The sequence below is a fragment of the Cyrtonyx montezumae genome, unplaced genomic scaffold, assembly GCF_038088225.1.
Source record: "Cyrtonyx montezumae isolate F1298 unplaced genomic scaffold, pur_monq_1.0 scaffold_4, whole genome shotgun sequence".
In the NCBI taxonomy this organism is placed as follows: domain Eukaryota; kingdom Metazoa; phylum Chordata; class Aves; order Galliformes; family Odontophoridae; genus Cyrtonyx; species Cyrtonyx montezumae.
The window spans coordinates 30875028-30894374 of record NW_027072045.1 but is presented as its reverse complement, the minus strand read 5'-3'; the positions used below and the strand labels follow the sequence as shown (position 1 = coordinate 30894374).

Below are 19347 nucleotides of genomic sequence, written 5' to 3'. Positions count from 1 at the left end.
AACCTTGGTAACCCAGGTATGTTGCAGAGGGTGAGCTGCTGCACGGTGCTGTACATAAGTAAAAGATGTGGCTAGGGGCAGATTGTAGCTCTGGGTTTTCTTTGGGCCTTGAAAGAGCTGCAGTGAGATCAAGCTGATGCAAGCTATGAGCTGCTCTTTGGCACGAGATGACTTTGCAGAAGAAATCCCAGAAAGCCTGCAAAATGAGTTCGTGCTGGGCTTGTGTTCAAGCAATACTGTGTTTTTCAGAATATGCTAAGGAGTTGGCTTTTCCATTTTTTTTCTGTGGAGTTCAAGTCCATTACTTTGGCTGAATGACTTGCTGAGGGCTCTCTGTACAGAGAAATTGTTGTGCATCAGGTGTTCCTGATGTTTCCTGTGGCTAATGCATGGAGTGCTTTAGAGCAGAGAAGAGCACTGGAACTAAGCTGCCATGGTGGCATCCGTGGTGACCCTCATGCTGCCTCTCAGCAAATGGGAGGTTTAATGAAGCAATGAGGCTTGCAGGAACCCTCCTGAAACAATTTCTGCTTGTCCTGGAGGCAATCCTTTAATCTGTTTCTAGAACAGCTCTCCAGGCCCTGCTTGGTACAGAATGGTGGCAAAGCTCATGCTGCTGTTAGCACATGGGTTAGCCTGTGCTCCTCCGGGTCATTGGCAGCAGCCTAGCCAGGTACTCCTTGCTTTATGACTCCCCCATTGCTGACAGTTGCTGTCACTTCTGTGTGTACTTGCCTCCTCTTGGCCTTTCCTTTTCCCTACCTCATGTTACATCTGTGGAGAGCACCGAGTTGGTATTATTTGCCTCTTCCTTTAGCATACAGAGAGTTGTCTTTTTAGGTGATATTTTGCTGTTTTTATTAACTTCCTGTTTGTGTAAGTACAAACTCCTGTAAATATTTGTGTGTATATATCAAAGCAGCTGTTCATCTTTCCTCGATGTTTGAACATCCCTTGGTTTTGGGTCTCCTTTGAAACCTGTTTGCTTTCCCAGCAGTGCAGAGTGCGAGCGGCTTGCCATTAAGGCATACTTTCACCTGCTATTTTTACTCTGTCCTCTTTTATCTTTCTATGAGCATGTGTCAGATATGTGTCTTAGGCACTCTTTGCAGGCCTGGGAAGATGAGGTGTGCAACAGCCCTACACAGCGTCTGGGTGGGCAGGAGGGCTGTGCTCCAGCTGTGTGACTTCTCTGGCAAAAGAAGCATGTGTGTTAAACAAAACCTGCCTCTCAGTGCAGCTCTGCTCATCCCACTGCCTTTTGCACATGTAATTTTGAGGAGGAATAAAGTTCATCAGAAGAAGAGAAGGTCGGGTTGTGAAAGTGCTTGAATGTGCTGTTTTCCCTCTGCTGTTGGGCATGCAAAACTGTGAGAAGGTGCCCTGAATATTCACACCCCCAGAAAGCCCTCTGGCAACTACCTCTGCCTTTGACATTGGTGACAGAGGAGTTGTAGCTGCTTTGGCTCCGGAGGGTTGAGGAGGTCACCCTAAAGTGATGAATAACTCCATTTTTGGCACTGTAACCATCATGAACTTCTTCAGTGGATGGGGAGGTGTTTTATGACCCTCCTTCACAGGCAGGTGAAGCAGCAGGCTGCGTGCTGCTCCTCTGAATGAGCTGGAAGAGGTTTTATTTTGCTTTTCCATCTTTTTTTTCTAATTTAAATTGAAATGAGCCTGCAATAATTATCATAAACAGTGGCAGAGAATGCATGGGATGCAGTTATGCGGAGGGGTTTTATTCTTCAGAGAAATGAAAATTGTCCCTTGTGCTCCTGAACTACTGAGAGCATTTGGTTCAAGTTCTGCTTAATCTCTTTGGGATGTGTCTTTCTGATTTGTATTACAAAGCTCAAATTAATCTCCCTGACTTTTTTTTTTTGTGATTTTGCTCTTATGTACAGCAGTTCAGATGGAGGGCTCTGCTCCCCTCTTCTGCAAATGCTGTTGTCCCCAGTTAGGGATAGATGAGTACTTTGTGATGGTATGAGCCAGAATTTCCTGGTATACATAATCTCCCTCCCTGTCTTTCTCCAAAGCACCCCTCTGGCTAGAGCACTCACGAATGCAGTTAGAACCCTTTGCCTTTAAAATCTGATTCCTTCTGAACAATTCTATACTAAAACATAAACAAGGTTTGGATTTGTATGAAGATTTCTCATTTATTGGCACAATTCACATTTGTGGTGAGCATTTCGGATCCTGTAGGAAGTGCTGGAAGCTGCTGTTGTCCCTGCTGAGTAGACATTTCCTTCTTTGATGCTTTGAGTTTGTGCTTTGGGGATCATAATACAGTGTGCAAATGGGAAGAGCGTTGGTTGTAAATACTCTTCTTTTCTCTTTCAGATCTGGGGCTGGATCAGTTCATAGTGAAACGCTATGATGGGAAGGTGAGCACGTACATGCTTAACAGTCTAATTCAATAGGGTTTTTATAAGCTAGAGTCTTGTACTTCTTAACTGCACCTAGGTGTAAGTGAAAATACTGTCTTCTGAGCTTTTATAGTGCTGTAGTGCTTTTGATATAATAACAGTGAATAAGAAAGATTTATTTATTTAAAGGGATCCTTAATGTCACGTTTACAGTCAAAATATTGCTGCCTCTTAAGTACTGGTATGCCAGAAAATTGTTGTAATCACGTTTCCTCACTGCTTCATTGTGACTGAGCCTCATGAGCTGTGCCTTCTCAGGGGAAACTCACCTGACCTTTCCCTTCCAGCTTGTCTCCAGGTTCCTGGAGACGCCTGATTCTTTCTGCATCCCAAGCACGTATTTCCCCTTCTCCCTCATATCAGATCCCTCTGCTTTATTCCCCTTTTGAACCCTAGGTCCTTTCCACAGTGGCACAGGGTTGTTCAGGATGTTTGTGCTGTCACGATATGTGTTGGTAAATCGCTGAGCATACTTTGTAGTTTTGTCTGCCTGTGTAGTGGGGCACGTGGCATCCTATTTGTTGTTACACAAATTGAAGATCCAATTAACCCCAGGATAGTCCCCACTGAGTGGAAGTAGCACTGGCCCCAGGACTACCAGCCCTTACTGACCTGATGCAGATAACTGCAGGTTAGTTAATTTTCCATTATTTCACTGTGGACACATACTGTTACCCTGGCTGCTAGCAACATTTTCATTTCATCTGCATAATCTGAAAATAAAGTGTCTAATTTTTCAAAGAGAAGTAAGCACCTCTGATGCCCTCCTTGCTGAAGTGATGTTCCTGACATGTCAGGCATGTATAGGAAGCCTTGACAGAGAAACTTGCATTTAAAGACTTACGTAAACACAGTGTGGGCTGAATGCATGCTGTTCCCTGCCATGCTTTGCCTTTATTAGGGAAAGGTAAAGAAAGAAGGTGATCAAAAAATGGGGTCCCTGTCATCTGTGCTATACAATGTTCTGCTTCTGTAGGCAGCAGAGCGGGAGCTGACTTGAAAACAGACAATTGCAGGATGGTGTTTTGGCAGCTGTTTTGATGCATAAAAGTGAAGTGTGTTGTGAACGTTTGTTTTCTGCCCCTCCACATAACCATGATGTCTGCTTTTCGTGATTAAAAAACAAAGTACATATTCTCTGCAAAATATCAAATGTTTCTTCCCCCAGTTTGTAGCAGCCTGTTTTACATCAGCTTGCTTTTATCCCTTTATGTTGTCAAGCTCTCACGTTCATCCCTTAGGCTTTACTGATACAGGGTTTGCATGGAAGGAATGCTGGTAGTTCTGAGCACTGTACAACTATTTCCTATCATGTTAGGTACAGGATCCAAAGGGAGACAGTTTGCTGAACTCTCCTTATTCTTTTGAGACTCAGCACTGAGGCCTCAAATCAGAATGCACTTGCATCTGATGTACCAAGAACCATCTCCTGCTCTGACCCATAGAGCAGAGAAACAGCATTATCCAGCTTACAGGTGTCAGTGCTGCACTTGGATGTCTGTATGCTCCTCTTTGGATGTTCTGAAAATGAGGCATCAGGTTTAGGGTGTAGTAATGGTCTTATTATTACCTTCTCCTGGGATCTGTTTTTTCCACAGTCTAATAACACTCTAGAAGCAGTTTGCTCTGTTGAAAATGAAAGAAGAGAGGCTCATTTGTTTAGCTGTCTGCTTAGAGGTGCCTTGGGGCTGACTAAAGCTGGCTCTGGCTGTTGGGGTGGTGGTAATGTCCAGGTGAGGCAATCATTTAAAGAGAGCATGTAGGAAGTTGGCCTTGGCTCTCCCTCAGTAAAGCTGACAGCAGATTGATCTGTCTTGATAGCATCTTATCTCATTTTATTGCTTGCTGTAGGCTTCAGTTTAAAACAAACAGTTGCTACCCTGCCAGGCAGCACTCAAGGTGCTGCAGATGACCCTCATTTAGGTTCAAGTTGCGAAGCAGCACCCAAGGGATCGAATCTTTCCACACCTCTTCCTTCTTGCCTGTGTCCAACTCCTACTTCCTCGCTGCCTTTGCAGAGCCTCCTCTGCCTTTGCTTAGCTGTGGCTCTGCCTGTGTGAAGATGCAGTCCTAACACTTTTGTTTCATGCTTTGGCAGACAGAATGAGCTCGTGCAGTGAGCTAGAAGCCCTTAAGCATCCCTGCAGATGTCACATGGGGGTAATGGGGCTTTTGGTACAGGTACACACTCCAAGTAACAGTCTTCTGCACTGGAGATTCCCTCTTCTTTCTTTTGAAGCAAGAGGAGTATGTGAGTATTTAGACAGGAGCAAGCTGTGCTCCTAAAAAGTGCTGGGAATATGCAAGCTAGATGCTGGCTGAATAGCAGAAAAGAGAAATAATTTTGGTTCCAAGCAAAGGTTTCTACTCAGGGTTGAATGTAAATACCCATCTAGAAAGAGACTGAGTAAAAAACAATAGAAACAGCTGTGCAATCAGTTGCATTTCCATTATATATTAGAGAACCAAGTTTAAAATGTGGATGTGAATTTTGAGCTCAAATGTTGAGATTGAAATGCCGTGCCATTAATATGCAGGTGTGAGCTGTTCTTCTTGACAAAATGCATTTTATTTAGTTAAAATTGCTATCAGAGCAGCTGAATGATGTGGACTGGCAGTGCCAAAGGATTTTTGGAGCGATGTGCCCCTATTGTAGTTGTGTGGGGTTTCTGAGCTTCTTGCTGTATATGTGATTGAATGCCACAGTGAGAATACAGTATCTCTTGGGTTTTTTTTCCACTTTCTGCTCCTCCTTAGTGATGATTTGGAGAGTGGCTGGAGAGGGAAGTAAAATGCACTGCCTTATTAATGGAACGGTGCTGCTGTCATTTGATCCTAAATACTCTTCCTCTTGCGTTTTATCATATCAGAGGATGGTTTGGTTGGAAGGGACCTTTAAGATCATGTAGTTCCAACCACCTGCTGTAGGCAGGGACACCTCCCCCCAGATCAGGTTGCTCACAGCCCTATCCAGGCTGGCTTTGAGTACTTCCAGGGTGGCATGCACAACCCCTCTGGGCAACCTGTTCCAGTGTCTCACCACCCTCATAGTAAATAATTTGTTCCTAGTATCTAGCCTAAATCTACCCTCTTTCAGTTGAAAGCCATTTCTCCTCGTCCTGTCACTACCTGCCATTATAAAAAGCCCCTCCCAGCTTTCATGTAAGCCCACTCCAGGTACTAGAAGGCCACTATAAGGTCCCTCTGAAGCCTTCTCTTCTCCAGGTTAATGAGCCCCAGCTCTCTCAGCCTGTCCTTGTTGGGGAGGTGCTTCAGCCTTCTGATCATCTCTGTGGGCCCTTCTCTGTAACTGTTTCTACAACTCCATGTCCTTCTTGTGCTGGGGAACCCAGAACTGGACGTAGTACTCCAGCTGGGATCTCACAAGAGCAGAATCGAGGGATGCCCATCAGCAAAGCACTCTGCTCATTGGTGCTGAAGGAAAAATATTTCTCGTCCCTCTTTGTTTTTCACTATCTTTGAAGGTGTCCCACTTGTTAAGATTGCAGACTTGCTGCATTTAAGAGCACTGTTCCCCAGCTGCATTCTGCTCATCAGTGCTTCTTAAGGAGCACTTTGGAGAGTGGCATGGAGATTTCATTCCCGCATCAGACTTTCAAATTAATGTCTTGTACTTTCATCACTCGTTGCTTTCATCCTTGCTTAGCAAGTTGATGGTGATAAATAAGCTCCCACATTACTAACCAGAATCCTGTCTCATAGTACCTGTAATGTGCACGGGCTTCACTAGTGTTGCGTGCACAGTACAGATGTAATTTAAGAATTTCCTTTTCCATGCCTTGTTTAATTGCTGTTTCTTTGGCTTATGCATTAATGATTGACAAGCTTCATGTCCTAGAGAAGTGATCCTGTTAGTGGTGTTCCTCTGAAGCAGGCTGCATATCCACCTTGTTCTGAGTCATGCCCTGCCAACTGTGCAGACAGAGGAGCCTCTGCTCAGCGTGGTCCCCATCCTGGTGAGCCAGAGCAGGGAGCTTTCAGCAGCACAGCCTGGTGTAAACATGAGAGTGAAGGCAGAAAATGGACGTGGTGAGCACACAGCATAGAAAAAAAAACTAGCTAGCTTATTATTTTGGTGCTGAATAAACTTGACTTCTCCTCTCTGCTCTTGGGTGAGAGAAATGTCTTGGTGCGGCTTAATACAAACTAAAGCTCACAACCTACCAGCATCAGCTTACCCTCATGCTACCATTGCTGCAGCAAGCAATTAGAGAGGTGCCTTCTAATTAAACTTAGAAATAAAGTACTTCCTGCAAGTATTTATGTTCACATCTCTAGATGTTTTGGGATGCCTGAGAGAAATGCAGAGCAATAACAAAATGAAGGCAAGGGTGAATACTTCTGTTGCTTTCTGTACCTTTTCCTGGAAGAAATTTCCCCTCTGGATAGCAGTAAGTCAGTCCCTACCAGACATAGTAGGGCTGCTAGCATCCTGCAGACATCCATTTCAGTCCTTCTCACTTCCCAGAAGGATAGGAGGGGTTGTTTTGATGCGTGTCCAGATGTTCTAACCACTGACTTAAAAGTTTGTGTTCTCTGTGTTCTCCTGTCAATTTGTTCAAAACAACATGTGTGTTTTTATGTTAGTTTCTCTGCTATCCTCTATTGAAATTGAAGCATAAGGACAGAAGAAACAGGTAAGGACCACTAAAACATCTGAAACTCAGTCCCACTGTGGAGAGCTTCTCTCAGTGCCACAAATCAATCAGATATCCCAGTGGCAGGCTTGTGTAGGGGACCAGGAGCAGGATTGTCCTCAGCTGCATTTATCTGCTGAGTGCCTGTCACTGGTGTGTGTGTCCATGAGGGAAGAGCTGCCCTGCAAGTAAGCCTTACAGAGCTTCTGGAAGGCAATGCAGGAGGAAGATGTCGTGCCACGTGATGGAAAGGGCATCTCTGAAGCCTGAAAAAGTGTGCTTGGGAAGGGTCTCCATGGAAAGGACTGGAAGAAGATGGTGAATCGAAGAACCTTACTTCTAATTTTGGAAATGAAAAAGGGATTTTATGCATCAGCTTGAATTTCTGGCTTCCTCAGGTTTGTGTATGAGCATAAGACTTGCACCAGAATGGTGTAAGCTGCTGACCCAAGCGTGCAGCAGGACAAGCTTCAAGTCCTGCTTTGGTTCGGGGGCCAAGCACTGGATCATGTTGAAGTGCCTCTGTTAACATCAGAGGTACTGTTATTAAGTGCCTCTACTCAAAAGGATGTGGTGTGAAGTGTGTTAGCAGTTAATTTAATGAGCTCATTAGCTGAGGAAGATCTTCAGAGCTTTACTTCAGATGGAATGAAACAGTTGAGGAGTCCTATGAACTCAGCTGTATGAGGTCCTGCCAATGTGTTTGGTAAGAGCATTTGAGGTGCTGGTGTAAGCCAGCAACAGCTAAAGCTGATTGTAGCTTGGAGATACCTTGAGGCTTTCATCATAGCTTGTTCTGTAATCCCTGTGAAACATCAGTGTTTCATTTCAGATTTCCTGCTTTTAAATTCATTCTGCTTCTGATCTTGCTTAGTGCTGGTCGTGTTCACATTACAAGCAGGAGGCACCTCGTGTGGGTAGTAACCTCACTCTTCTGTGTGTGAGTTCCTCTGCCATTCTCCTAAGGGTTCCAACCAGAAGGTTGGAAGAGTTGTTTCCCCCGTCTTGGGGAAAGCAAACAGGGATGCTGCTTATTGTAGGTAATCAGCAAACCTGTGAGCTGAGCTGAGTGCTTTCTCTCTTTGCTTTCTTTGCCCATGTTTGTGAGTTTCTTTCCTTACTGTCTTTTTCCTCCTGGCCAAACTTGTCCCTCAGCTGCTTTGGTTGGTTGTTTTGAGTTACTTCTGTGTTCCTTATTGCTTTCTCTTGTGTGGGGGTCGCTGGAATCTGTGTGACACTGAACTGCATGTTCGTCTTTGTTCCTTTTTAGTAAAAATGAATCTAATCCAAGAAAAGGCTTAGTTGCTTCTAACATAGGTAAATGCATGGCACACAAACATCCCTGTGGACTCCTGGGTTGCTTTACCTCCAAATGCAGAACACACTCCATCCCTTCCTACCTCTTCTACCAAACCATGGGGGAGTACTTCATTTTTAAGGGAGCTGTCCCTGCTGTTGCCTTGTAGTACTAACTCCTTTGCCTGTTTTCACAGGGTTCATCCTGTTGAAATCCTCTGATTGCTTTGTGTGTTCTTTCATTCTGATTTCTAGGTATCCAGCGGGTGTTTCTTCCAGCTACTAATCCATTATACTTGTCTTAATTCTAATGATGCTTTGGTTTTGGTATAACTGAGCGTTCCCTCATTTTCTTCCCTTTTCTAACCCTCTCCCCTTCCACCAGGATTTCTGGCAGGTACAAAGCAGACAGCATGTGCTTTAATTACTTTGTGCTTCAGACCTCATGACGTGCACTTTTCATGTAAAAGGGACAGTATATGCTGACACCTCCCTGCTCCCGTAAGAAATAATCCTGAACTCATTCTCCATGAGACCTGACCTAAAGGATTTATTGCCAAACATTCCAGATTAGGTTGTTAGGAACTCAGTCCTCCAGGGATCTCTTAATGGCAGTGCTCAAGTCTGCACCTTCCTGTCCTCCTGTTTTCTTGCTGCCTTTTGAGGCTTCTGACACTGTTTCCGTAGGCAGCAGTAGACTGTCTCTGTTGGAAAATGACATTCAGTGCTTGAGGCCATGGACAGCTTCATCTCCTGTAGATTTGGGTGGGAGACCTCTGGAGCTTAGAGGTTTGTCTTCAGCACTGAGGGTTTTTTCTTTTCCCCTGTGTGAAAAATAATCCACGTCTATAGATGTTCCTCTTTGAGAAATCTGGGGGACTTTTATTAGCTGCAAATACGTGTAGTCAATAAAGATCCAGTATTTCCTAAGAAGCTGTTGCTAGCCATTATAGCTAAAACAATGGCCATAAATGAGTCAGCTCGTGTGACTGAAGGAGCTGAGGGTGAGCATGGGATGGTCATGCTTTCTGGCCCAGGAGCGTGGCACTGCAGTGCCAGGAGCAGCAGTGTAGACTGTCCCTTTTCAGAAGCATTTCCTTTCTGCTTTCCCAGCAGGGGTTCCTCCTCCTGTGCATGACTAGATGTGCTGCCTGCCCAGGCTCTGGAAAGTCTGTGTCATTTCTCTTGGTCGTTCCAAATGCTGGCCTTGCGTTCCAGGTGCCGTTTGTTGCAAGGGGATGAATATTTCCAGCCTGGCTGGAAGGAGCGAATGCAAATCTCTCTTTCCAGTCTCAGGAGACCACCCATACTGCCTAATTCTTCATTCTCTGTATGTGTCCCAATTCAAATTGGAGAGAAAGATGCATGCAGAACAACCTCATCTATGCCCAGCTGCGTATTTGTGTCCCCTGTGTACGTAGGCAGATAAATAACCCCACAAGTAGAGTTTAAAAGCTCTTTATTAAAATGTGTTCATGAAAGGTCATAAGCTGCAGTGTTTATTAGGCAGTCATAAATTTTCCTATGCTCTGGCACCACCCTGATTTGCCATGCAGAGTCTGTTTGCATTTACCCATACATAGAATTCCTGATAAATCATCTGGAGCCACTACTGATGATCCCATAAACTTCTCTGCTGTTTTATTACTATTACTGACTCACTTTCATTGACTGTAATGATTTCTGTCACAACCTAAACCCTTTTTTTTTCCCCTTTATTGACATGAAGCCCCAAGTGCTTTGTCTGAAATGTCTTACTTCACATCCCCATTCTAAGGGTAGCTTTAAAGAAGCCTTAAAGCACTCTGTTCCCCCTCAGATTCTTGTTGGTCTTTGTTTGCCAGCACAGGGACCTGCCCTGCCTTTCTCCCCCACAGGGCTTTGGCACACAGGCTGAAAGGCTCCGTGTCTGCTTCTGAAAGCCTTTCCCTTTCTATTTATTTCCCTTTTCTTATTGCATGCATAAGGTGCCAGCATGGGTTGTATAATGAGATTTCTGATTTAATAGCTTTCAATTCTGTAAAGCTCCCATCTTTGGAAAAATGAGCAAAAAAATAAACTAGTCCCCTTGATTTCAGAAGCTAGCTCAGCATTGGGATGCAGGCAAAGTTCAGTATTGTCAGTGGCTGCGGTGAAATTGCCTGCAGTTTGTGCTGGCATTTATCTTAAGATTTTCCTTCTCTTGCTTTTGTGACAGATTAACGTGATGCTGCAGCAAGTGCCTGCACAGCCATTTCCGAGGTGGAAGGGGCTGGATTCCTGTCCCAATAATTCTCAGGCTTACCGTTTTGACTGTGTTAGGCATTAGGATTAGCAAGAGTTTACCCTATTTTTATCTGCCTTACAGAAATTGATGTGAGATCGCAGGGGGTTGCTCTCTATAAAATGTGCCTCGGTCATGTGCTCTTCCAGATGCATCTTCAGTTTTTGAAGTGCATACCCCCAGACTGCAATCACACAGGAGGTCACCTTCACCTTATGAATCCAGAGAACTCAGGACAGACACGATCAGAGAAATTTTACATGTACATAGTGGGAAAACTTGTAGGGGTTTTCAGAAAAACCTACTGAGAAGCAGAAAGATTTTTATACCGAACACGCTGTGTTTCTAAACTCCTTTTCCTCTGTCTCTTGTGAACTGTAAAAGAAGCATATGAGTAGCTGTCTTCTAACAGTTTACATAACCAAGGGTGGTCAGTTGGGACTGGAAGAGAATTGCTTTGCAGCAAGCTGCCCTCACTGTTTGAGTCATTCACTGTTCTGTACTTCTCAAGTAATACTGGTAATTGTTTCTTTTAAAAAGGAATGAAGTCGCTGTGATATTGATAAGAGATGGTTATGGCTCACCTGAAATTCCTCAGCAATTCACTAAATACCTTTCTGACTCGGGAGATGTGCTCATCTTGCATGCACTGTCGTTTGTTTCATTGGTTCTGGAAGGTGGAAGTCACTGGTGGGCGAGGACGTGGGGGTGATGACTTTCCAAAAGTTGGCTGCACGAAGTGCAAGGGTGCTAGTGAAACACAAAGACATTATGTGAACAACGGTGCCGAACGCACGCTTTCTCCTCCAGACTGGAGCACGTGCTGCCAGCTTGAAGTGACCTGCCAAGTGCATGTTCTGCCCAAAGTGGCAAGTCGAGTGCTGCTTGTTGAGTTCTGAAGCGCAGAACAAAGTGGATCTGCGAGGATTTTGCTGCCATGGTTTCCTAGCTGCAGTCAGGAGCGCAGAACAAAACCAACACCTGCTATTTGCAGAGGTGGCAGCTGTTAATTTGCAAAACTGCATCCTTCTCTTAATTCGGTGTTAAGCAGACTGAGCGTGTCCTTTGATCTGTTAACCATGAACCACACCAGCAATCCCAGCTCTGTGCTGCACAGCAGGTACAGGGCTTCCGCACCTCCCCATTACCCTTCACTCCTTGTTCACCCCTAGGAAAACTGCTTTGTCACTCCAAGTAAAGGTGATGTTTAGCAAGCAAAGGAGGGAACAAGCGTGTTTTCCAAATCCTTTATACCTGGAAGCTTTGATTCAGCTTGTGTATGTTTGCTTGGGAGCTGCACCGTGCACTTGGCTTGAGGGATGCTCCATCATTAGTTCTGGGGCAGAACGTGTGGAATTTTGCAACATCTCTGAGTGCTTTGCTTACTTGCATCATACTCTTTGCCCTGTGCATCACACAGGCTGGGAGTTACAGGCATATGTATGCAACTTCATGTACAGGCACTTGGAGGGAGGCTGTTTGCCACCCTCAGTAGGTACCACTGCAGTGAGTGTTTGACCCACATGGCATAAAGCACAGGGAAAACACCAGTTATTTTGTGAGAGATGCTTGTCTTTTAGCTGCTGCTGGCTGCCTTTGTGTCTGAGTCAGAAGTTACGCACCAGGCTTGGCATTTTGAAAAGCTACTACTTTTTTTAGCCTGCTGTTGGTGTTTAGTGATACTAAAAGAGAATTTAGCTGACTTTATGTACAAAGTCATTCCCCCATGACTGGCAGTTCATCGCTGACCTCACACAGATGTGCTTGGGCTTAAATCAACAGTATATTTGGCTTGCTTTCTTTTGCAGCTGATAATGGATTTGTGTGTGTGTTTGCCACAAGTTTACTGCCTGATAGCAGGAGGCATCCCAGCTCCAAACCCTGACCCGCTCGCTTGCACGTGCTCAGCTTGGGATGCTCTTGAGGTAGCACTGAGTGGTTTTAACCTATTGTTCTGCTTTGAGGAATGGAGTCAAGATGGAGAAAGACATTATGCTGAAGTTGTCTGACTTGTAACCAAGCACTCTGAAAATTCAGCTTTTGCTGGGGGTTGTGCCCTTCACAGCAGGCCTGGTAGCTCAGGCAGGCTGACGTGCTGCCTAGCTGGGAAGCCCTAACTTATGCAGTGTGTATTTTAAATGTATGAATAAGTAAAATCCACCTGTTGAGTATTTGCCTTTTGTGATTAACATTTTCCTCTGTTAATTAACCATCTTCCTTCTGTGAAAACTCTGTTCCTTTGAGTCCAGCTGGCAGTACAGATTCAGTACTGGCGGTTTTCAGCTGGGACACGTTTACTGGTCTGTTTTTTCCCTACGTATCTCACAGAATGCCACTTGTAGATCGTCTATTCTCAAGTAGTGTTAAACTGACATGAGCTGAGGTGTCCTAACCCTTGCTATTGTTCTGTGCTGTGTTTCTGGTTAGGGGAACTTGAGCTGATGACAGAATGGCAGCTAAGCCTAAATCTGCTTGTCCCTGAGCACTTAACTGTGGAAGCTCAGTAGGAGGAGTGCCCTTTCCCGTTAGCTGAAGCCAGGCTGGGCACTGCTGTGGCAGCATACGTTCCTCTTCTCCAGGTTCTAGACAAGTAAATACTTAAAAATAAGCCTTTTATATTGATTTTGTTTGAAGTGAGATGCAATTGAATAAATGCTTCTCCCTCCCATCTGTCCAAACCTTTATATTTCAGAGAGCAGCTGACTTAATATCCATTTTATTGTTATTCTGTGGATCTGATGTTTAAGCTTAAGGAGACTTGTTTGAGCAGTTTGCTAGCTGTAAGTTTTAAGCACAGAAGTGAACAAGCCAACCTCTGGACCTTCTTTGTGGGGTCTATAGAGCTCTGGAAGCAGGTGAATGCTAGCAGCTAGTCTATGGTAAATGCTGCTGAAGGTGATCAGGGCAATAAAATCACGTGAGCAGGTGAGATGCAGCTGATGGCACCAGTGGGGAGCAATAGCAGAAAACTGATTTTCCTATTGATCCTTCTGTTTTAAGGAAAGCCAGGTGTTGTTTTTGTCCTTAATGTGTTGTCTTGATGGCTGCTTTGTGTGGGAACTACCTTGATGGGAAGGGGAGGCAAAAGTATTTTAGTAAATGATGCTTCAACCTGATATCCTGTAAGCATAAATCAGTTATTTTGCATGAAATGAATGTCATTAGTGTTGTCTGCTGTGAGAGATGCACCTCTTGTTAAATTCCTGTTGAGCTCCTGAGAGTAAATGGAGAGCTGCTGTAAAGAGTTATGCTTGATGGATAGAGCTGAATGTTTTTCCTGAAAACTGTATTTTTGTCTCTTCTCTTGTGGTTTCTGAGCCAGATACGGGTTAAATTTTCATCTAAATTATTAGCTGAACTCATCCCCAATCTGCTGCCACCCGCAATGGTGAGTTCTCTCAAAAACTGGGCTGGATGAGAGATGCCAGCTGCAGCCTGTGGCTCTGACCCCAGGGGCGAGGTGCTAACCCTTGCTGGGATGTGGCCCCAGGCTTCGTGGCAGCCCCCAGTCCAAGCAACCATCTGGTTGCTTCAACACCTTCTTGCTCTTTGCAGGTCTAACCATTCAACTTGATGTTATGTTTTGTCTGCTTGTTGTATTGTTGGTTAACCAGTTTTCTTTCCTTTATCTTGTATATGATGGGATCTCCGCTAGACAGAGGTAACGGTGGGGGACAGCTGTGGAGCTGGGCCCTCGTGTGGTGGTGTTTGTTGGTGGTTTTCCTAAAGCTGATGCTAAATTCAGCCTGCCTTGACCATGCTTCTATGCTTGCATGATCTGATTTCTGTGAAATAATCCCATTCACGCCTGTTCTTTACATTAATTCTGTTTTCCTCTGCGTGTGCTTGTGTGTGTGCCTCCTCCTGCCGTGTTCTTATAACAGATCACCAGTGTGGAATTCAGTACACAGCTCCTAACAGTTTTATGGATCCTTTTCAGTCTTTGAAGCTTCAGCAGATCAAAGTAGCTTGGATTCTTAGCTTAGTAGAGGAGATCAGTTGATAAAACATGATACCTTCTGTTAAAACTGGTGGTAAAGAAGTGGAGCAAGAAAGTCAGAGTATGATTTTGGTCCTGGTCTTTTTCAGTGAGCTTGTCAGACTCACTTCTGAACTGTGTGCTTCGTTAGCTTCAGACTTCCAGTAACTTTGATTGCATTCCACATCTGAGTGAAATAGTTCTTCCTTGGCTACTACTGCAGAGTACAACTAAAATGAAAATGCTTTGAATGAAATCCAATCGTTTCCTTTGGAAATCCTATATTCTCAAAGGTCTGATTTACAACACTACTGTATTATCCCAAAGATTCAGGCAACGTTAAGCAAAATTGACCTAGTTTATTTGTATTTCGGCTAGACTTGTGCAATTCCTTATCCCTGATTTGAGACAGGGAAGCGCTGACCTTTGCAGACCAATTCTGACAGATTTGAAGGCTGGAAAAGGTCCGCTGAATATGAGTGGTTACAGTAGAGGTGTGTGTACGTGAATGGCTTGGTGGTAAGGACACAAAGAAAGCCTTCTGGTTCTGTGTTTAATCGATTGCTTTGTTTTCTCCTTTTGGGATGGGGGTCGGATGAACAAACAGAAGTTGTCTCAGGAGCGAGAGAAGTTTGCTGATGAAGACAGCATATTTTATGCACTTGGAGAATGTGGACTCATTTCTTTTTCGGACTACATTTTCCTCACCACAGTCCTTTCCAGTAAGTACAGGTTTTTTTCTCTGCAATTATAGAATGTCACAATTACTGCTTTTGTTTAAGTTTTGGACTTTACCAGCAGTAAGTTTTCCCTTGTACTCTGCATACATTTCCCTAAAAGGGGTTGTTGGTTGCTTGAAACATGAGTTGGGTCAACAATCACCATTGCTTCATCTCTCTCAGGTTTAACTTGGAGTCATTCAGAAAGATGAGCAGATCGATTTCTTCCAAAGTAGTATTTCTTAATTAAGAATGTGGCTTATTTTGGAACAGATCCTTTGACCTACTGTTCAAAACTCTAAATGGACAGATGTTCATAAGTTGTGCTAACTGTATGTTACTGTTGTGTTTGAATGAACACAACTGGCTCTTCTCCAGCTGTATTTGGTAAGCTCACACTTGTGCTGGATGTAATCTGATGAGAAGTTAGGCAGTTTACATTTCAACAAGCATCATTAGACACCTTATGTCTTCTCTCACTGTCGTGCATGACTTACATTCGTGGTATTTCTGTGATCTGCTGATCTGTTCCAGCAAGGCCTTCTGCTCTCTGAGTGCTGAGACTTTATTTTGTTGGCAAGGAAGGGTGAAGCTGAAGAATTTGGTGATGTCGAATGACATTTCTAGCTTTTGCTCATGGGGAAAGCAAGCACAAGGCCATCTTTGTGAAGCATCTCAGGAGGTGCTGTATCACCAAAAAAGAGGTCAACAAATTCCTTGCTGTCATGGAATTGTAGGGGTTGGAAAAGACCTCTAGAGATCATTGAGTCCAACCCCCTGCCAGAGCAGCTCCCTAGCCCAGGTTGCACAGGTAGGTGTCCAGGTGGGTCTGGAACATCTCCAGAGAAGTTATGTTCCAGTCCTGTTGGAAGAGAACAGTGCTGCTTTCCAAAGGAACAGTTTATTTCAAGCTGTCAAAAATGTTTATATATGTTGATGATACGTTGTCATAGGGCCAAACTTTTCATCCTTATGACAGTGTTATTAAAACCAAACTCCTAGCACTTGGCATTTTAGTTGATAAATCGCCACAGTTGCCCACTTTGTGCTGCAATTTGAGTCCATCAGGTAAGTCACTGGTGTTCTGTAGAAGCAACAGATGCTGTGTTTTTTCCTGTGCTCTTGGGTGCTGTAACATGGGTGAATGAATGAACAAGGCAGTCCTTGGTCAGAGTTACACTCTGGGAGCTCTGTGACAGGACAAGCTTCAAGATCCTGTTTGTTGTCACCCTGCCATGGCACGGCAGGCTTGTATGTGACCTTCGTGTTGCAAAAACAAACGTGGATACATAACACTGCTTTGAGCCAAGGATTTTCCTTTGGGTTTTTAATCTGCATCTTTGAGTGTCAGAGCTGACTCAAGATTTTTGCCTTTTTTTGTTTTTTCTATTAGTCCAGACTGTGCCAAAATTATCTGAGGTATTTTCACTTTTATAGTGAGGGCTTTTAATTCGAGTCTGTGCAGATGGCAGACCCAAACCTATCGTATCACATTACTAGCTGTGGCTTAGCAAGCATTGCCCTTGTCTTTTTATGGCTGCACCAGTTGTTGTGAACAAACTGCTAAGCAAGTGTGTGCCGTGCCAAACAAACTGCGTGTGCTTTCACAGACAACATAAATAAAGACAAATTCTTCTTGCTTTGGTTTAATTTCTTTGTCATGAGAATAAAACCATTTACCACCCTGCACTGGAGTAGCAGTCAGCTTTGCGTTAGAGCATTGTGCAGGCAGGCTGGTTTTCCTCTTTTTTTCTCGGGCTGTTAAACATGTCCACAATTACTAGGGGATCAGACTAACAGGACGAGACAGAATTGGGTGGTTTTGGGTGGCTTTGAAGAATGATGGAAGGGCAGACAAGGTAGAAACTTCTGCTAGAAGGAAAAAAGTAAAACATTCCAGGACATTTAGGCTCCTTTTTGTGTTGGTTTGTCCTTCAAAAACTGTGCTGAGTGCTCTTAAAGACAGGGGACCACCTCTAGAGCTGCTGTCAAATGGCAGTTCCCCCTCTGGAAAACTTGTGCTTTCATTTGTAAAGCATTTGCTGTTTTGAAAATAGAACTGGACCTTGTCCTATTGTAAAGATAGAAATCTCCTGTTGTGCCACCCTGCCTGTTCTGCTCACCTGGTAGTGAATGTTACCTTATGAATCCAGTAGTACTTGGTTTTTCTTCTAGGAAGCAAGTGAAATACAATGAAGAAAATGTTTCTTGAACCTCAGAGTTCACTATCACATCAGATAGTTAAAAGTAACAAAATACAGAAAAAGGAAGATGACTTATTGAGCAATAAAGGTGCTTAGAAGAAGGGGACTGTGAGGTTGAGTCTGAGTGGTGTGAGGAAGAGATGCTCCTCTGCTGTGCTCAGAAGTCACAGGAAGACATCACTGATGCCCTGGTCTGGCTTACTGAGCTCAGGAAGGTGCTAACCTTTGGAAGCAGGAAACCTAAGGGACCAGAGGGCTGCATATTGCTGTGCTTCTTGGGGAGGTTATGCCTGGTGAGTGCTGGGGTGGCTCATTCCCCTCCTGTACTCCCTGTGCCCCTCTCCTTGCCCTTCCTGAAAGTGCTGCTGGGCTCTGCTAGAGCTCTCCCTGCTCATACCATTTCCTTTATCTCTGTAGCTGCAGCTGAAGCTCCTTTTGGTTAGATTCCCTGAAATGCAGGCTGAGTATCAGCTGTTGGGGGGAGGGCAGGAGAGGAGAGGGCTGAAGCCTTCCTCTGCATGTTGCTTGCAGAGAGCTGTTTGCATATTGCACATGAAATGAAGTCTGTCACCATATTCTATTTACAAGTGATTTCTCGCTTTTAGCACTGTCTGTTCTCATCAGTTGCTGTGTTTGTGTGAAAATGTATTTTAAAAAAGCTAATAAAATAGCTGGCTTCAGAAAGCCAGCCTTCTATTAAAGGCAATTAGAGCTTGAACAGCCTCAGGGGGAGAGCACATGGTTTCTGGTGCTTCAGCTGCTCTTTGCATTCTGGGACAGAGGTAGAGTGATGAGCAGAGTAAGGCCAAGCAGAACACAGGTGAGATTGTAACCCCTTCCTTCAAGTGCCATAGGAAAGCAGACACTACCTCTCTGAACAATGAGGATTTTGCTTTTGGACTTACAGGACTGCTGGAGGAAGGGGAGATGGAGCTTTTTAGAGGGAATGTGCAGGCATAGTAATGCCTGTTTGATTAACGGGTACTGGAAGGAGCCAGGCATTAACAGAATAGGTCAGTGGTGTTTCCATAATTGGACTGTCACTGTGTCTGGGTTTACTCTGTATGAAAAGAGGTTTAAATAATGTAGGCTCATGCCAAAGGAATTGCTCCCTTGCCAGTGCTCTCAGAGCTAACCTGCAGCTCCTTCCCCTATGGGCTCTGTCCCAAACATTGTGCCAGCCAGCAGCATTTGTTTCCCTGCTCCCTGTTCCTGGACACAACCCAAAGTCCTGGTGCCATTGCAGGAATGGCCCCTGAGAAGACTCTTGCATGGGATTGATTGAATTTCTGTTGCTTTTTTTGTTTGTTTTTTATTTCCTCCCCCCCCCCCCCCCCCCCGTTTAGAAAATAAATGGCAAAGCAGCTAGCTCTGGGAATGATTTTCTGACTGCATCATGAGCCTTTTGTGGGGCTCGGCACAAAAGTGAGGTCTGTAATCTTACGGATGGTGTTTTCATCCTGCAAAGCAACACCAACTGCTATACAGCTTGTTCCTATAAGAGAAAGAAATGAGCTTGTGCCGAGTTACTAAGAATATTTCTTCATGTTAATTTTATAATTACTCTAAGCTTTCAAGCCCTTCAGTCTGCATACACAGCGGTGTGGGAATGTCTTCAATCCCACTGGCCTCCTGGCTCCCTAATTCTCTGGGGTTTCTAGTCTGCCTTAAAGCTTATATCTGATTTTTAGTGATTGTATGCTAAAATTAATTCTGATGTTATTTTATTTAAAGATATTTATATATCTTGTGTTATTTCAATAAGATGTAATTCTGACTCTTCCTTGTGATAG

General features: G+C 44.2%; 1 protein-coding gene across 2 annotated transcripts in view; it reads left to right on the top strand.

The window, feature by feature from the left end:
- MICU1 (mitochondrial calcium uptake 1) overlaps window positions 1-19347 on the top strand; it is an 80614-nt gene that overhangs the window by 32526 nt on the left and 28741 nt on the right. The window contains exons 5-7 of one of the 2 annotated variants that reach the window (XM_065746689.1): window positions 2350-2393; window positions 13975-14040; window positions 15239-15353. In XM_065746689.1, coding sequence (XP_065602761.1) covers window positions 2350-2393; window positions 13975-14040; window positions 15239-15353 — 225 coding nt within the window. The remainder of the gene's footprint in view (window positions 1-2349; window positions 2394-13974; window positions 14041-15238; window positions 15354-19347) is intronic. The other variant, XM_065746690.1, reaches the window with a different exon arrangement.